General features: G+C 58.7%; 1 protein-coding gene across 5 annotated transcripts in view; it reads left to right on the plus strand.

Annotated features, from left to right (window-relative positions):
* The window catches only part of MAP2K5 (mitogen-activated protein kinase kinase 5), a 266,821-nt gene extending 261,004 nt beyond the window's left edge, over window positions 1-5,817 (plus strand). For 4 of the 5 annotated variants that reach the window (XM_036265405.1, XM_036265421.1, XM_036265397.1 and 1 more), the window contains one exon: window positions 5,435-5,817. In XM_036265405.1, coding sequence (XP_036121298.1) covers window positions 5,435-5,539 — 105 coding nt within the window. In that variant the 3' untranslated portion in view covers window positions 5,540-5,817. The remainder of the gene's footprint in view (window positions 1-5,434) is intronic. The other variant, XM_036265444.1, reaches the window with a different exon arrangement.
* Window positions 5,818-16,058: the final 10,241 nt, after the last annotated feature.

A 16,058-nucleotide genomic window follows, 5' to 3' on the forward strand; every position in this document is an offset into this window, starting at 1 on the left:
ATTGAGATGCCTGAGCTTCTGCCTGCTGAGTCGCTCACGGAGGCCCCCCTCAACCTCAGCCCCAGCCCTCTTTCCTGTCTCCCCTGGTGACACGTGGAAGGAGGAGTTGACCCTGGGATGATTAGGGCTTATTTGCTCATGTAATTCACATACAGGCTGCCCACTGCCCTGCGCCGTCAGCAGTTTGGCAGACGGATATCTGTGCACCCGCCCACACGTCATTTAACTTCTCTAGGTTGAAGTTATCTCCTGGAGAAATGGGCATGAAGCTCTTTATTATGTAAAACTAATGCAGAGCCTCAATATTAATATAGAAAAAAGTGGGGGTTTTGCAGCATGAATATGTCAGTATTCATTCTAGACACTTCTTTATAAAGTCATCTTTGAGGCTTCAACATTTTGAGTTGAACACAGAGGAGTGTGTATGTTATTTTTAATTAGGTTTGTACAAATACAGTTACAAATCTTTCTTAACAATTTGAGTCAAACACCTTGGACCCTCTGACTCCAAGGGTCTCTGAGGTCCCATCAAATTCTACTTTCTCCATTATTGCTGAGAAGGACTGAGAGTCGGCGCCCCTGCCGCTAGGGCTGGGCCCCCAAAGGGACATGCGGAGAGCCTCAGACGAGGCTCGTAGTTCCTGCAGGGACACCGGGCTGATGGGCAGCGCGCTGACACAGCCCCTTCAGCCTCAGGCCCTCTGACCGGACTGCCCCTGCCGGCCGCTGTGGCAGCTTGTCGGGCTCCGTGCTCCTGTTGGACTTGGCTGGGGTGTAACTGGGCCAGGCCTGGCTTCTCAAAACAGGCGTGTGGGTGCTTGGCATTTCCTCCCGTGCAGAGTTGGGAAAGGAGGTGCCCGGTGGCCTGGGGCTCCCCCTGAGGGAGGGGAGTCCTGTGGGCCAGGATCCGAGCAGGCTCCGCTGGGGGGCTTTCCTCTCTAGGCCTGCCCACCCCAGTCCACACCAGGCTCCCGGGGAAGCAGTCTCCCACCACTCAGTTCCTAACGTCCTGGCAGCCACTGTGTGATTCCCCCGCTGGGGGCTCCAGGCCGGTGTTAGGGTAAGACGGGCTCAAGTGATGGTTCCGCGGCAGAATCGGTGTGTGCTCTGGGGGTGGGCGAGGTGCGGCACAGTCCCATCTGGGAGGGGCACCTGCTGGAGCACAGGAAGAAAGGCCCCGTGGAGGGGCTCGTAGGTTAGGGGAGTGGACTCTCCTGGGCACCTCCTTTTACTAAGTGTTCTGCTCCCACCTCCAGGGTCTGGTCTCAGCAGCTCGGGAAAGTCTTTCAGGCCTAGGCCTCCATTTTCCTGCTTCTCTAGAGTGCAGACCCAGAGAAGGAATGGAGAACCGGGGACGCTGGGTTACCAGGTAGACCACCCACCCAGCTTGTGCTCCAAGGGAGGGCTGCACTAGGAGCCCAGACACCTGAGCCTCAGGTGACCCCCCACAGCAGGCCCCACCTTCGGTGGGAGGGGTCGGGAGTGTCCTGTCAGTCATCAGAAGGCATCTCAGCACAGTGAAACGGGTGGGCAAACACGAGGGACATTATTGCAGAAGAGGAGTCAAGCCCGAGTGAAACACTGGACACCGTGCCCAGAGGGGGGCGCGTGCTGCGCCGCAGCTGCTCTGCACGGGGGGCGGGGCTCCCCAGGCCCCTTCATGGCGCTGGCACCACCTGCTTCTCGGCCCCACTACGGGGGCGTCTGCGCCAGGTGACACCGGCTGCCTTTGGTTGTCGTTGACTCTCCTCTCTCTCCCCCGTGTCCCACTTTTAGATCCATCTTGCCCATACAGTCCCATTCTTTTCCCTTCATTATGTCTCCCATCTTCTGTGGTGAAGTGTGTGGACCATAATACCGCACCGACTTAATTGTTGCAATTGCCCCTGAGAGAATCCGAAAATGAGAGTGGCTCCCACTGCCTGCGACAAGGCCAGTGAGGTCATCCGGCGCTCTGGCCTGGCCCGTGCCCACCAGCCTCTTCAGAGTGGCCACTGACGCTCTGTGTGAGGACAGAGGCCTGCGTGTCTGGCCTGGGTGGGGTGCTGGCTCCAGGGAGGTGGACCACGCCATGCTCCCACAGTTCCTTGTAGCATGATGGGGCTGAGAGGGCTTGTCCATGCCTGGATTTCTCTGCCTGGAGGGATGCACGTGTCCCCCAAACGCTGTAGGAGGCTGGAGCAGGGCCTGCGTGGTTGGCTCTCTGGCTGCAGGTGCAGGTGGACACATGGTCCTACGCCTGGCACTTGGAGTCTGGACACTCACGTTATGAGTTCAGCCCAGTCATTTGCGTCAGTGGGTCCGAGTGTCTGTTTCCTCGTCTGGTAGGTGGAGATGCATAGCTGTGTGTACCTCCAGAGTGAGTGTGGGACTCGGGGGAAATCAGGACAAAGCCCTGGGCAAATGCACTGCTCTCCTTCCCAGCGCTGTCGGTGCCGTTCCCATCCACCTCCAGGACTGGCCTGGCCTGGCAGCTGGCTGGCCAGCGTGTGCCTGCCGGAGCCACCTGGGAGCACAGGCACCTCACGGTGGCCGAGTGACTTCATGCTTTCTCCAGAGCTGCACCAGGTCTTGTTTGCTCGTTACGTTCATGAGGAATCCTTGCGTCCCGTGTCAGAGCAGGAGGCGCATTGGCCACAGGGAGATGAGAACATACATGCCAGGTCATGGGATGCAGCCCAGCCCTGCAAACACACCAGAGTAGAACCAGAAATCGGAGTACAGCCCCAGCACTTAGCCTAGTTTCCTCCCCTCCCCTGGCTCAGTTTCCTCTTCTGTGAGATGGGGGGGGGGGGTGTTCCCTGCTTCTCAACACTGGGCTGATAGGAGGAGGGAGAGTTGGTCAGTGACCAGCCCCTGGGACAGCACTCTCCCAGTGAGGTCAGGACCCGGATGGATTAGGCCTGAAGCCTGCAACCTCGGTCCGCCTCTGGCCAGGCGGGCCTGAATCACATGGTGAAAATCAGGTGAGGGAAGATTGCAACTGGGTGTCGATTCTCCCACCCCAGGTCCTCTCCGGAGTGTCCCGGGCACTGGGTTTGGATTACAGAGACTTCTGATCCAGTCCCAGCTCAGGGAGCCAGGTCAGGTCCACCATGTCCTCATCTCTAAATGCCCACGTGACTTGGTGCCTCTACCCCAGACTGCGAGGTGCTCATGGACCCTGCAGGCAGAGAAGCTGCCAGGCCCAGGTGTCATGGCCCCGGGGTCTCCAACACCCTTCTGCCAGCCCTGCTCCCCCATGTCCCACACCGGCCCCTCAGACTGCCTGGGGAGGCTGGGCCTCCCCTCCATGTCTGTCTGTCTGTCTCCCTCTGTGGTCCCCCCTTTCATCCCTCCCAAACCAGTCAGCAGTAGCTGGGGCCAGAACCATTTGTCCAGGTCACTCCCTTGCAAGGTGGTATAAACCATCAGGGATGCGTAGGAGATGGAAGTCACCTCCCCGCCAAGGGGGCAGGAAAGGGGCAGAGTCTCCACCGGAGCCGCGTGCCCACCCTCTCCGCCCGCCTCCCAGGGCACTGGGGCACGGCACTTCCTGCGGCGCGGCCATCAGCCTTCCCAACTGGAGGGACGCCTCTCTCCCCTGCAGTTCCGCTCTGCTTGTTCCGAACAGATGACAACGAGACGGAGCATATGGGCCCCAAAGTCACCGGGCATTCTGGGAGAGTGACACTGCTACCCCGGGCTGGGCGGGAGGGGCCCCTCGGCTCCTGCACAGCTTCTCCCTTTGTTCTTCACAAGGGCACAGGGTCGCCTCTCCTGAGCCTCCTGGAAAGGAAGCACACACACGGGCTTCAGGAGGAATTCCCTCCTCTAGGCAGCAATGTAGGAAGGCAGGTGCCGGCTGGGCGCATCCATGGGGGGCGGATACATGGGAGCCCAGAGAGGGTTCCTTCTTGGCCTCTCCTCTCAGCCCTACCCCACCCGCTGCCTGTGGGACACCCACCCACCTGGTCTCCCCCTCCCCTTCCCAGCAGCAGTCTGAACCAGAGGCCTGCTCCCTCGGCGTCCTGCAGGTACCTTGAAAGCCCCCACAGGAGGTGCCCAGCTGGGCTTCAGGACGAGCTCCCTGATGGCCTTGGGCTGGGTCCCCCCCAGCACCCTCTGAGCTGATGTTCCTCCCCCTGGTACCTCTGACAAGTCTGTGGGCCTCTGAGCTACCCTGGTCTATGCAGGATTCTCCAGGGATGGTTTTCTTGCCTGAATTGGACAGCTGGGTAAAGGGACACGGTGTCAGCCCAGAGTGAGGAAGCCGGGCTTTCTTCTTGTCCTCAGCGATCTCAGGTCTGACCGAGCAGCCTCTCCCTGCCCTGGTGTCTGGGCGCCCAGGCCATCCAAGCCCTGGGCCCACGGCCCTCGGGGCCACGTGACGGCTCATTTGGAAGCAGCAGCTGTCAGGCCTGCAGGTCCAGCCTGGGGTGGGCGGGGAAGGCAGCCCGGAGAGCCAGCTCGGGCGCAGGGAGAGGCCCAGGAAGGGCATAGAAAGCAGGAAGGAGCGGAGCAGCTGGAGGTATAAGTTTGGAAGGCGAAAAAGGAGCTGGGGAGCGAAAGGCACAGGGAGCCCCCTTCTCTCTGCTCAGCCACTGTGGCTTCCTGAGTGTCTGCTCACGCTTTGGGAGGGGAGGGCGCTGCCCGGTGCTCCGTCACAGCCGCTGCGTGAGGGAGGGGGGAGTGCTGCTCCATCTCCTCCCACCTGTGACCTGTGGCCAGGGTCACCCTGTGGCTGCCCCTGCTGTTTCCCGCCCTTCCCTGGGAACTCCCAGGAGGCCCTAAGATTGGGAGTGTGAACCTTGATTCTTCAGGGCAGCAGGGAGGGCACCGGCTAAATATAACTCAGCCTGCCTGTGGGCTAAGTAGGTTAGAGCCAGGGACAGGCCCCATGGAGACAATACCGGCCCCCCAAATCCAGACCACGCAGCTGCACACACCAGCACATCCCTTCTCCTGCTGACACGCCTGCCTTCCCTCCACGTGTAGATCCTGACTTACTCATAGAGGGCTCGGCAGTGAGGAAAACCGGGAAGGGATTAAGATAGCCTCTGACGAGTGCTTCTGTGGTCTCCGGGCAGCAACCGGACTGGAACGCTGGCCACTCGGAGCCAGGCCGAGGCTGGCCAGCTGCTGGGGAGAGGCTGGGCTGGGGGGCGGGCGGTGGGAGTGCAGACAGGCCTCGCCCGCCCCGCCCGGCGCTCTGGGGCGGCTGGAATTCGGGAGCAGGGAGCCAGACCAGGCAGAGTCAGGGGTGCTCCAGATGGGCTTGTCACGGCTCCGCCTGGGCTCCGTCATCCAGCTGTGCATCAGGGTAGATCGCTGCCCCCCGTGCCTCACCGGGCTAGAGGGGAGAAGAAATCAGGTCCGGGCTGAGAACAGGCCTGGCAAGTGTCATGAAGTAGAGTCGGGATTGCCTGTCACAGTCTGCTCCTCTTCCCCGCAGGGCCACCCGTTCATCGTGCAGTTCAATGATGGAAACGCCACCGTGGTGTCCATGTGGGTGTGCAGGGCACTGGAGGAGAGGCGGAGCCAGCATGGGCCCCCCTGAGGCCTCAGTGGGGTGCTGAAAGCCCAGGACTGGTCGCCAGGGGACACCCCCCCCCTCGCTGTCTGCAGAAGAGCTCCGCTGGGCCCGAGCGTCTCGCTCTCACCTTCAGGTCTGCGGCAGACGCCCTTGCCTAGGAGCCCGGGAGGCCAGCCCTGGCCAAGGATGCCCTCCTGCCTCGTCTGGAGGCACCGAGGGAAGGGGAGAGGGGTGGCGGCATCGGGAATGGGGGCTCCTCTGCCCCACCCCTCTTCCTCTGTCCTAACGTTTATATCTGTAAAGGGTCAAGTGCCATCAGCATCCTGATGGGAATAAAAGTGTTACTGCTTTGTGACTGCCTGTCCAGTGAGGGATGTGCTAGGGTGTCTGTGACCCACCCAGGGTCGGGGCGGGCAGGGGCTCCCCCTTGGCAGGGTGTGTGGCAGCACTGGCTCCCTGGGGTGGGGCCGCCCTTCCCCAGGCACCTGCAAGCACCCAGGGCAGCCGGCGTCCTGGGGTGGGGCCGCCCTGGCTCCTTTCCCTTTCACAGCCTGTATGTAGCCCACCTGGAAGTCCTGTTGTCTCACCTTCAGAAGGTATTGATTCTACCACTTCCTGTCCTTACCCAAAGCCCCATGCCTGGACCGCTGACGCCACGGCCTCCTACCGGGCCGCCCTCACCCGGGCCCCGAGTCCTCCACACGGCTGTCAGACGACCAGCTAACCCAAGGCGGGACCTGACCAGCTTGGCTCAGCGGTTGGAGCATCAGCGGCCTGAGGATCAGAGTCGTGGGTTCAATTTCCAGTCAAGGGCATGTACTTCGGTTGCGGGTTGGATCCCCAGCCCTGGTCGGGGTCGTGCAGGAGGCAGCCCTTCAATGTGTCTCTCTCACATAGATGTGTGTGTCTCTCTCCTTTCCCCCTACCTCCTACTCTATCCGGGAAAAAAAAAAAATCAGTGGAAAAATATCCACAGGTGAGGATTAAAACAAAAAGCGAGGCGAATCATGTCTCTTCCAGTCTGAGAGCCCCCGGGGCTCCTACTTCACAATAAGGACAAGCCAAAGGCCCAAGAACGGCTGGTATGACCCTACGCCACCTGTCCCCGTTATCTTGGACCTCAGCTCCCTCTACTGCAGGCGCTGGCCTCTGATCCTTGCACATCCAGGCACCCCGTCAGAAGACGGCCAGCCCCGAAGGTCTGCTCCCACCGTGGAGTGCCGTCACCCGGAAGCCACGCCACCCAGCCCTGGGCCACCCAGCCGGGCACTTAACAGGAGCTGTGTGCCTAGTGCTTGTCACTGGAGTGAGAGCAGATGTATGTGCGTCCTGGCCAAGAAGCTTGAGATACAGATGTGCCTTCTCCATCACCCCTCTCTCCACCCTCCTGCTAAATGAACAGATGCCTGCAGCTGGAGGTGGGGGAGGGCTGAGCACAGATGGGAGGAGCCTGAATCCCTGAGCCACCACCTGGAGGAACGGGCCACCCCAGGAACACCTACATGGCCAGCAAATGAGCTAGACCCAACCCACTGTGGTGTTCTGTTTCCAGCAGCTGTACGAGGCCGACGGAGGCCTTTGGCTTCGGAGTGGGAGCGCTCTCCCCGGGTGTCTGCCCGGCTCACTCCGCACCCTTCCGATCTCTGTTCCATGAGCCTGACCTGCTGCCCTGTCCGGCCGCTGAGGCTCGGTGATTAGAGTGTTGTCCTGTACACGAAAGGTTTGCAGATTCAGTTCCCAGTCAGGGCACATACCTAGGTTTCGGGTTTGACCCCTGGTTGAGGCAATTGATTTTTTTTTTTTTTTAATCCTCACCCAAGGATTTTTTTGCATTTATCTTGAGATAGAGCTGGAGGGAGAGAGGGAGGAAGAGAGAGAGAGAAATATCAACGTGAGAGAGACACAGTGACTGGCTGCCAACCACACGACCCCACAGGGCCGGGGACAAACTGCAACTGAGATACGTGCCCTTGGCGGGAACCGAACCCAGGACTCTCTGGTCTGTGGGCTGATGCTCTAACCGCTGAGCCAAACCGGCCAGGGCTGAGGCAACTGATTGATGTTTCTCTCTCTCCCTCTCCCTTCCTCTCTAGAATCAATGAAAAAACATACCCTCACCCTGGCCGGTTTGGCTCAGCAGTTAGAGTGTCGGCCCGCGGACCAATGAGTCCTGGGTTCGATTCCGGTCAAAAACACATACCTCAGTTGCTGTTCAGTCCCTGGCCCTGGTCGGGAGGCAACCAGTTGATTTGTCCCTCTCACGTCAATGTCTCTCTCTCTCTCTCCCCTCATACTCTACCTGCAGATAAATGGAAAAATATCCTCGGACGAGGATAGAAGCTGGCGCCCTCCCACACCCATCCCCTGGGACGCACGCTCCCTTTGCGGGCTCCACTTCCTCCGTTGTATTTGTGACCATGTGACAAACCACTGATTTTACAATTTCTTCTGTCTCCTCCCTTCCCCACCCCCACTTACACTCCACAAGGGCAGAGATTCTCATATTTTCTTCACATGGTATCCCCGGTGCCAAGAATGGAGAGCCTGGCCTGGGAGGTGCCCAGTAAATGTTGGCTGAGTGGCCAGAGGGGTGTGACTCCGGCCCAGGCTCAGTGCACTATGTGAGACATCGTTGTGTTTTCTCGGGCTGGGTTGCGGTCATCACTCCAGGAACACTTCAGGGCGGTGCAGCCTCCAGCCGCCCCTGGGCCTCGGGCACAGCATTTGTCTCCTCACTGAGCGCCTGCTGTTCCGTGGGCTGGAAGGTCACAGGACTGGCGAGGCCCAGGCGATGCAGGCAGTGACCGGCCCAGAGCTCAGGGCAGGAGAGCACACCGGGCATTGCTCTGGGCTTTCCAGCGAAGGGGCCCTTAGTGAGTAGGGAATGTTCAGGGGCTCCCCAGAGGGGCCTGACCACCTGGAGTGTGAACCAGCCACCACCCAGCCTTAAATCTTGTCCTTGCTTTGAGAAGATGGACTCAGCAAGCCTGTCATTCCCAAGTCCCAAGCCAGGGGGTGGGGAACACTAGCAGGTCCATGCCAGCGCTGTGCTGAGAGTTTGCTATCAACTCGTTTAATCTTCACAACCATCCCATGAGGTAGGTGGTATTACTCTGCCCTTTTTACAGATGCAAAACTGAAGCACAGAGAGGCCAAGAGACTTGCCCAAGGTCACTCGGCAAATGGCAAAGTACACTTTGGAACTGAACTCCACCCTTAACCACAGCTACAGAAATCAGCTCTCCAGACACTACATGTATGCACGTGAGCACACGCCCATGCCCCATCCTCCATGTGCAGAGTGTGCATACAAACTGCTGTACAGAGAGACAGCTTTGGGAATGGAGCACAGGGAGCTGCTCCGTGACAGCCCCCCTTCCTCCGGACACCCAGTCAGAGCACCTCTAACGGCACCGCGAAGCCCTGCTCTAGGGGTACCTCAAAGCCCTGGACAGGAGGCCAGTTTCCAGGCTGACCTCAGACAGAGCATGTCTCTACCTGACCTCAGTCTCCTCATCCGTAAATGCAGGGGTTAGTTCCCCTGCGTGCGGGACTCTCCCAGTCCTGGCCCTGCAGCAGGGCGCTCACCCCTTGGAGCCATGGACCCCATGAGCATCCCACAGAAGTGAAGAGCCTTGCCCCAGAGTAGCATGCACCCAACACACACACACAGTTTTGTTCACAACGAGGGCTCATGGGTCCAGGTCGAGAGCCCCTTCTTTGGGGCAGCCCCCAAAGTCTACATTTTCCTCCATTTGAAGTCTTTAGAAGATGGGAATTGCGTGACCCTTGCAGGGTTCGGCAGAGGTCCCTCTGGCTGGAAGGCAGGGCCCTCTGTGGCCTGTTCAGGCTCAGGAATCACTCCAGTTGCCCTTGGCAGCCGCGAGGCCAAGCTGGCCTTGCCTTCAGGGCTCACTGGAGGGCTGAGACCTGGAACACAGAGGGGCAGGGACGAATTCTTCCCCCTGGCCAGCATGCCACCCACCCTTCCTCTCTCCTCGTAGCCCTCTCCACTCCTCCCTTCGGGCCCCTCTCCAACAGCACCTCCGCATGGAAGCTTTTATTTTTTATTTTTTTCTTTATTGATTTTAGAGGGAGAGAGAAATAGAAACATGGATGAGAGAGAACATCGATTGGCCGCCTCCTGCACGCCCCCCACTGGGGATTGGGCCCACAACCCGGGCATGTGCCCTGACCAGGAATCGAACCAGTAACCTCTTGGTGCCTGGGTCAATGCTCAACCACTGAGCCACACTGGCTGGGCTGGAAGCTTTTTTATTCTGTCCCCTGGGTACACACTGAGCTCCTCCAGGACAGGGGTGAGTCCCATTTATCTCTCCGCAGGACCTGGCCAGGGCTGGCATGTGGAAGGTGTGCCAAGGTGTGGGAAGGCTGGCAGGATGGAAGGAGGGCGCGCAGGTGCAGCTCCCACTCCCCAGGGCTTGTCAATATCCTGTCGTCTCTCTCCAACCCTCAGTGTGCCTTCTGACCATAACCTCCTGGAGACCGGACCCCCATGGGTGCAGCCTCGGGCCTCTCAGCCCCGAAGAGGAGCCTGAAGGGGTGTTTCCGGGACAGGGGGTCCTCCCAGCCCCAGGTCACATTGGGAAGCAGGTGCCGCCCTGGTTCGGAGCACGGAGGCCCCTTAGCACTCAGCCCACTGTCCCTTCCTGGTTCTGTCCCTTGGTTTTCCCATCTGGGAAATAAAGTTTCCAGAATCCCAGAGCTTTGGAGATCCTCTAAAAAGGCAATGGAGCCCCGGCCACTGTGGCCCAGTTGGTTGGGGGTGATCCCATGCACAGAAAGGTTGCTGGTTCGATTAGCAGTCAGGGCACATGCCCGGGTTGCAGGCTCGATCCGCGGTAGAGGGTGTGCAGGAGGCAGCCGGAGGGCAGGGCAGCTGTGGTTAGACAGTCCTTGTGGCCCAGAGCAGCGACCCAGAGCCCCCAGCCTGGGGCCAGCCCAGGAGGGGTGGTCAGGCCTGAAAGGAGAGCTGAATGCTCACCTGGCTGAGCGAGGGAAGCCTGGAGGCCAAGGACCTGCGGCCTGTTGCTCAGCCTGAACAGACCCGCATCTTTTGGGGAAGGCATGTGCTTCCAGACCTGTGCACGCTCAGGCTGGAGACCAGAGTGTGAGATCAGCATGAGGCCCGGGGACGGTGCAGGCATGCCCCTGGATCACACGGTTGGGAATGGACAGCTGCCTCCACGTGGGGTGGGGGAGCCCGGAGAGGCCACCATGCTGCCTCAAAGACGTCCTCTGTCCACTGACTGCTGCCCAGATTCCCCACTGAGCTTCATCCTTTAAGTCGGGGCCCCATCGGGACAGAACCTCGGTCCTCAGTCATTGTGGAAGGAGGCTGGCAGGGGGAGCACAGAGTCCTGGGGTGCGAGGGAGGCAGTGCCCGGCAAGCCTTCGGAGGGGCGCACTGCCAGGGGCCAGGCAGCCGGACGGCCAGGTGCACTCCCAAGGCTGTCCCTGACCAGGTCCCAACTTCCACAGCAAGGGACCTGGGTGTTTCCCTTCAAGCGGCCAGGAAGCGCTCCAGAAAGGGCAGGAGGGAGGCCGAGGCCACGTCAACTCTTAAGGTGTGTGGCGAAGGCCAGCAGGTGTGGCGCTGCGGAGGGGTTAGCAGGGACCCCGGGCAGGTGAGAGCAGTAAATGGCTCAGGGAGGAGCCCAGAGCTGCTCCTCTGTGGGTACTGGCCTCTGGCAGGGGTGAGGGGAGCAGTAGGGAAGCGGGAGGAGGTCCACCAGCCCTTCCTGGCCGGCCGAGCTTCAGTGGCACGTCCTGGCTGTGTCGTGACTCCTCTCTGGTGGACAGCGACTGTGTCCCTGATCCACCAGAGACGCTCGTAAACTAAGGTGCGGGAAGGTGGGGTGGGACTGCAGTGGGTGGGAACCTTCCGTGGGCGGCCCGGTGGTCCCCAGAGACAGCCTGGACGGCACAGGCCATGGAGATGGATTACAGTGTGGAGCAGGTTGGGGCGGGGGTGGGGCAGCAGAGCCCAGGCCTCGGAATGACAAATTTTCTGCTGAACAACTACAAATATTCACTGTGACTTTGGACAGAGTCTGAAAAAGACTTACTTTCCTCCCTTGGCGGTATCATTTGTCTTGTTTTGAAGCCAGGAGATTGCAGGCGCGAACTTACAGACTGAAGTTTGTCTTAATGGCTGCGGTGTCGCCACCTCTCCGGCACATAACAGCACAATGAACGCGTGGATGGGGCTGGGCCCTCCAGGTCCTTCTTCTAAAGTGAGACAAATGTCCCTCCTTTGAGCCCAACAGTCCATCGGCAGCTCTGTCATTTATTTATCTCCCTAACAGTTTGCATTAACTTTCAAGGGATAAAAAGTCTCTCCCGCCCACAGACTAGTTAAAAGCATCCAGTTGAGAGGAGGCAGGCTGGGCTGCTGGTCCTTCCTAAGAATTTGTTTCTATCGCCTCCTTCGAGGGATCAGTGGGGGTAATGGAGAAAGCAATGGGGGTACACACTAGGAAAGGAGTATAGGGGTACGCAGAGTTCCCGTGTCCAATCACTTTAGTTCTGAGAAAGAAAATAAATACGATGGCCTTGCAATACCATATACCTGGGCATGTCAAACTGTCTCACACCCGCCTCATTTGGTCTTCCCAGCCCCATGCAAGGTGGTTGCGTGGTTACCCCACCGCTGTCCCCAACTCCATGTTCCCATCAGAGGGTGATGCTCTGCTCTCTGAATGAACTGAGCCCTCTCTGCCTCTGACCCACTGCACAGGCTGTTCCCTAAGCCCGGGACACCTGCCACTCCTTTGTCTCCTGCCCAACTCCAGGCTCAGCTGAAATGCAGTTCCTCTGGGGAGGTCTTTCCAACACCCCACCTGGCCCACCTGTGGGTCCCAGGGCTCCCCATCACCACCCCACCTCACGGTATTGTCCTTATCTGTCTGTCTGTCTGTCTCATCCCAGTGAGAGCCCCAGGAAGACAGGAGCTGGGTCGGCGCCTGGCTTCGGGAGATGCTCCTGAGAAGCGATGTGAAGTAAATGCAGAGGAGAGGGCGGGGCTTCAGAGGCACTGACCTGGCCTCCACCATCCCTCATGATGCTGCAAAGATGGGATGTGGGTCTCTTCCATTTCCTCTCCACTGTCCTGCATTTTTCTAATGTAACACAATGAATATGTGTTATTTTTTTATAATAAAAATAATTTGGGGTTTTTTGGGGGGTTTTGGTATGTGCACCTAGCAGGAACCGAACCTGAGACTCTCTGGTCCACCGGCCGACGCTCCAACCGCCGCTGAGCCAAACAGGCCAGGGCGAAAATAATTTGTTTTTAAAAGATTTTAAATCTCTTAGTCAGCAAGGCAGTGGGGAAAGGCCGGATTCAATGTGAGTCCTCTGACATCCAGATCGAGCCCCTCTCCCCCGGCTCACGGTCCCGGGTCCGTTTGGGGCAGTCCTGTGGCGAAGGCCATGGAGTGCAGCAATGAAAGGCATGCGCTTGGGGCCACACGGCCCGGAGCCGGAGTCCTGGCTCCTCCACTGACTCGCTGTGTGACCCTGGACAGGACCTAACCGCTCTGGGCCTCAGTTTCCTCACTGGTAAAAAGAGGTAATGACAGTGTCCACCTCGTGGTGTCATTATTAAATTGTCCTTGCTGCCGACCACGACATGCACAACACCTCCCTCCACAGAGCTGGTCTCCCTCCGTTTCCTCCCGCCAGGCACCACTGCCCCAGTGCACGGACCCACGCACAGCCACTCCTCAGTCCCTGTGACTCCCCGCTCCCTCCCACCCTCCAGGCCTGGAGAAGGACAAAAGATGTAAGAGGTGTCACCTCCGGTGAGGACCTGGCATGTGTGTCCTGGGCTCTGATGGCAGTGCCTGTGGGTGACCACACTGCCCCTACCAATGTGATCCTCAGGCCACACCCAGGCCTGCCTCAGCTTCCCCAGGAGATCTCTGCAACTCAGTCCCATAGCCCCAGGCTCAGCCTTGGCCACACCAGTGGGGCGGGGCTCTGGATTCCAGGCAGTGACTTGGGGGCTGAGGAGGGGGACAGGAGCGCCCCCTCCAATCCCAGTACGCAGGCACCCTCACTGCGAACCGAGTTCCCCACACACCCTCCGGGGTCCAAGGCCCTTTTTGTTAGAGACATCCTTTGTAGGTGGAATGATGATGACCCCACCGGAGATGTCCACATGCTAGTACTTGGAAACTATGAATATATGATGTCATATGGCAAAGGGGAATTAACACTGCAGATGGAATTAAAGTTGCTGATCAGCTGGAAAGGGGAAGAGGGAGGCAGGAGAGGGGCAGCAGAGTCCGAGAGAGATTTGAAGATGCTACACCGCTGCCTTTGAAGACGGAGGAAGGAGCCAGGAGCCAAGAACTGCAGGCTGCCTCAGAGCCTGCAAAAGGCAAGGAAACAAATTCTCCCTCGAGCCTCCGGGAGGAATGCAGCCCTGCTAATGCCTTGGTTTAGCCCAGGGACACCCACTTCCAACTTTTGATCCCCAGCATTGTAAAATAGTAACTTTGTGCTATCGCCCTAGCTGGTTTGGCTCAGTGGTTGGAGCGTCGGCCCGCGGGCCAGAGAGTCCCGGGTTCAGTTCCCGCTAAGGGTACGTACCTCGGTTGCAGTTTGTCCCCGTCCCTGGTTGGGGTCATGTGGGTGGCAGCCACTCATTGTGTCTCTCTGGCATCGATGTTTTTCTCTCTCTCTCTCTTCCCCCCCTCTTCCTCCCGCTCTATCTGAAGATGAATACAGGAATGTCCTTGAGTGAAGATAAAAAAAAAAAAGTGTGTGCTGTTTATAATACTGTAGTAGCCCTGGCCGGTTAGGCTCAGGGGTTAGAGCGTCGGCCCGCGGACCAGTGAGTCTTGGGTTTGATTCCAGTCAAGGGCACGTACCTCGGTTGCGGTTTGTCTCCAGCCCTGGTCGGGGTTGTGTGGGAGGCAGCCAGTCCATGTGTCTCTTTCACATTGATCTCTCTCTCTCTCTTTCTCTCTCTCTCTCTCTCTCTCCCTCCCTCTCTCTCTCTCTCTCTCTTTCTCGCTCCCACTCTATCTGAAGATAAATGGAAAAATATCCTCCGGTGAAAATTATAAAAATAAAATACTGTAGTAATTTGTTATAGGAGCAATAGCAAACTAAACTAATGTTTCCTCTTCATTTCCCAGCCCAGGCTGTCCCAGATGCCTGTGGAAGAAACACTTCTGTGTCCATCCCCTTACGGTTTACAAAACCCGTGTTCCAGGCCCCTCACCTCGGCTGCCCTACTGAGCAGCCCGCACACCCACAGGCACTCTCTGCCAGCACCATGCCCCCAGCACGCAACTCTTCACAAGTCAGGTTCCCGCTCGGCCGGTGCAGCTCAGTGGTTGAGTGTCGACCCAGGCACCAAGAGGTCACCGGTTCGATTCCCGGTCAGGCCACGTACCCAGGTTGTGGGCCTGATCCCCAGTGGGGGGCATGCAGGAGGTGGCCAATCGATGCTCTCTCATCAATGTTTCTATCTCTCTCTCCCTCTCCATTCCTCTCTCTCTAAAATCAATAAAGAAAACAATTTTTTTTTTTAAGTCAGGTTCCCTCTGGCCTCCAGCCCCACTGCCCTCCCCATTCCCTCTCCAGAGCTCAGCTCCCCTGAGCCCTCACAGGGCCTCACCAGTCCTGGGTACCAGCTGGGGTGGGGGACACCCCAGGGCCTCGCCGAATTCTCTGCAGTGCCCAGCATGGCACTGGAGACACTGTTTATTCGCCCAATACGTCCTCCTGTGTGCCGGGAACTGGGGCCGCCACGGCGAGTGAGGCAAGCTAGTCCCTGTGCTCAGGAGCTGACAGTGCGACAGTCCGGCAGGGGAGGCAGACCGGAAAGAACCCCGTCACTTCAGATGGGGACAACTGCTGCGAAGAATAAATAAAGCAAGGGAAGGGGTGAGAGGGCCACCGTTAGGGCTGCGGTGGCAGCAGTGGTGTTGGGAGGTCACTTTCCTATTTCCATGGAAACCGTCTAAGGGAAACTGACCCCCACTGTGTGCCAGGCACTGTGCTGGGCCCTGGCATCCTTCACTTTGGCTGGTTCTCCCCACAGTCCTGTGCTGCCAGCATACCCATTTCACGGTGGAGGAAGCTGAGGATCACAGACGTGGAGTGATTTGCCCAGAGCTACACAGTTAGTAAGTAGCAGCCCTAAGATTCAAACCCAGACCTGTCTGAAGTGAAGGCTGTTTCCTCAGCAGCAGCTGCCTGCATGTACGATGTGGGTCGTGTTCCCTCAGGATGTCATAGGAGAGGTGGAACACTCCAGGTCACACCATCCTAGGCGGGCACAGTCACAGAGCCACGCACGTCGCAGGCAGGAGGGCGACGTGCCTTCTCGTGCCTTCTCGACGGGGAAGGAGGGCAGGGACCCTCAACCGCTTTTGCTGGAGAATGACTGGCTCCTGACTGCTGAGCAGGGACAGCGAACTTCCAGGGCGAACTTCCAGGGCGTCTCTGCAGAGGAAGGAGGCTGGGCCCTGCTCTGGGAGACCCATCTCCCCCAGGGAACGAG

Source organism: Molossus molossus, unplaced genomic scaffold (assembly GCF_014108415.1).
Source record: "Molossus molossus isolate mMolMol1 unplaced genomic scaffold, mMolMol1.p scaffold_m16_p_1, whole genome shotgun sequence".
NCBI classification, from domain to species: Eukaryota; Metazoa; Chordata; class Mammalia; order Chiroptera; family Molossidae; genus Molossus; species Molossus molossus.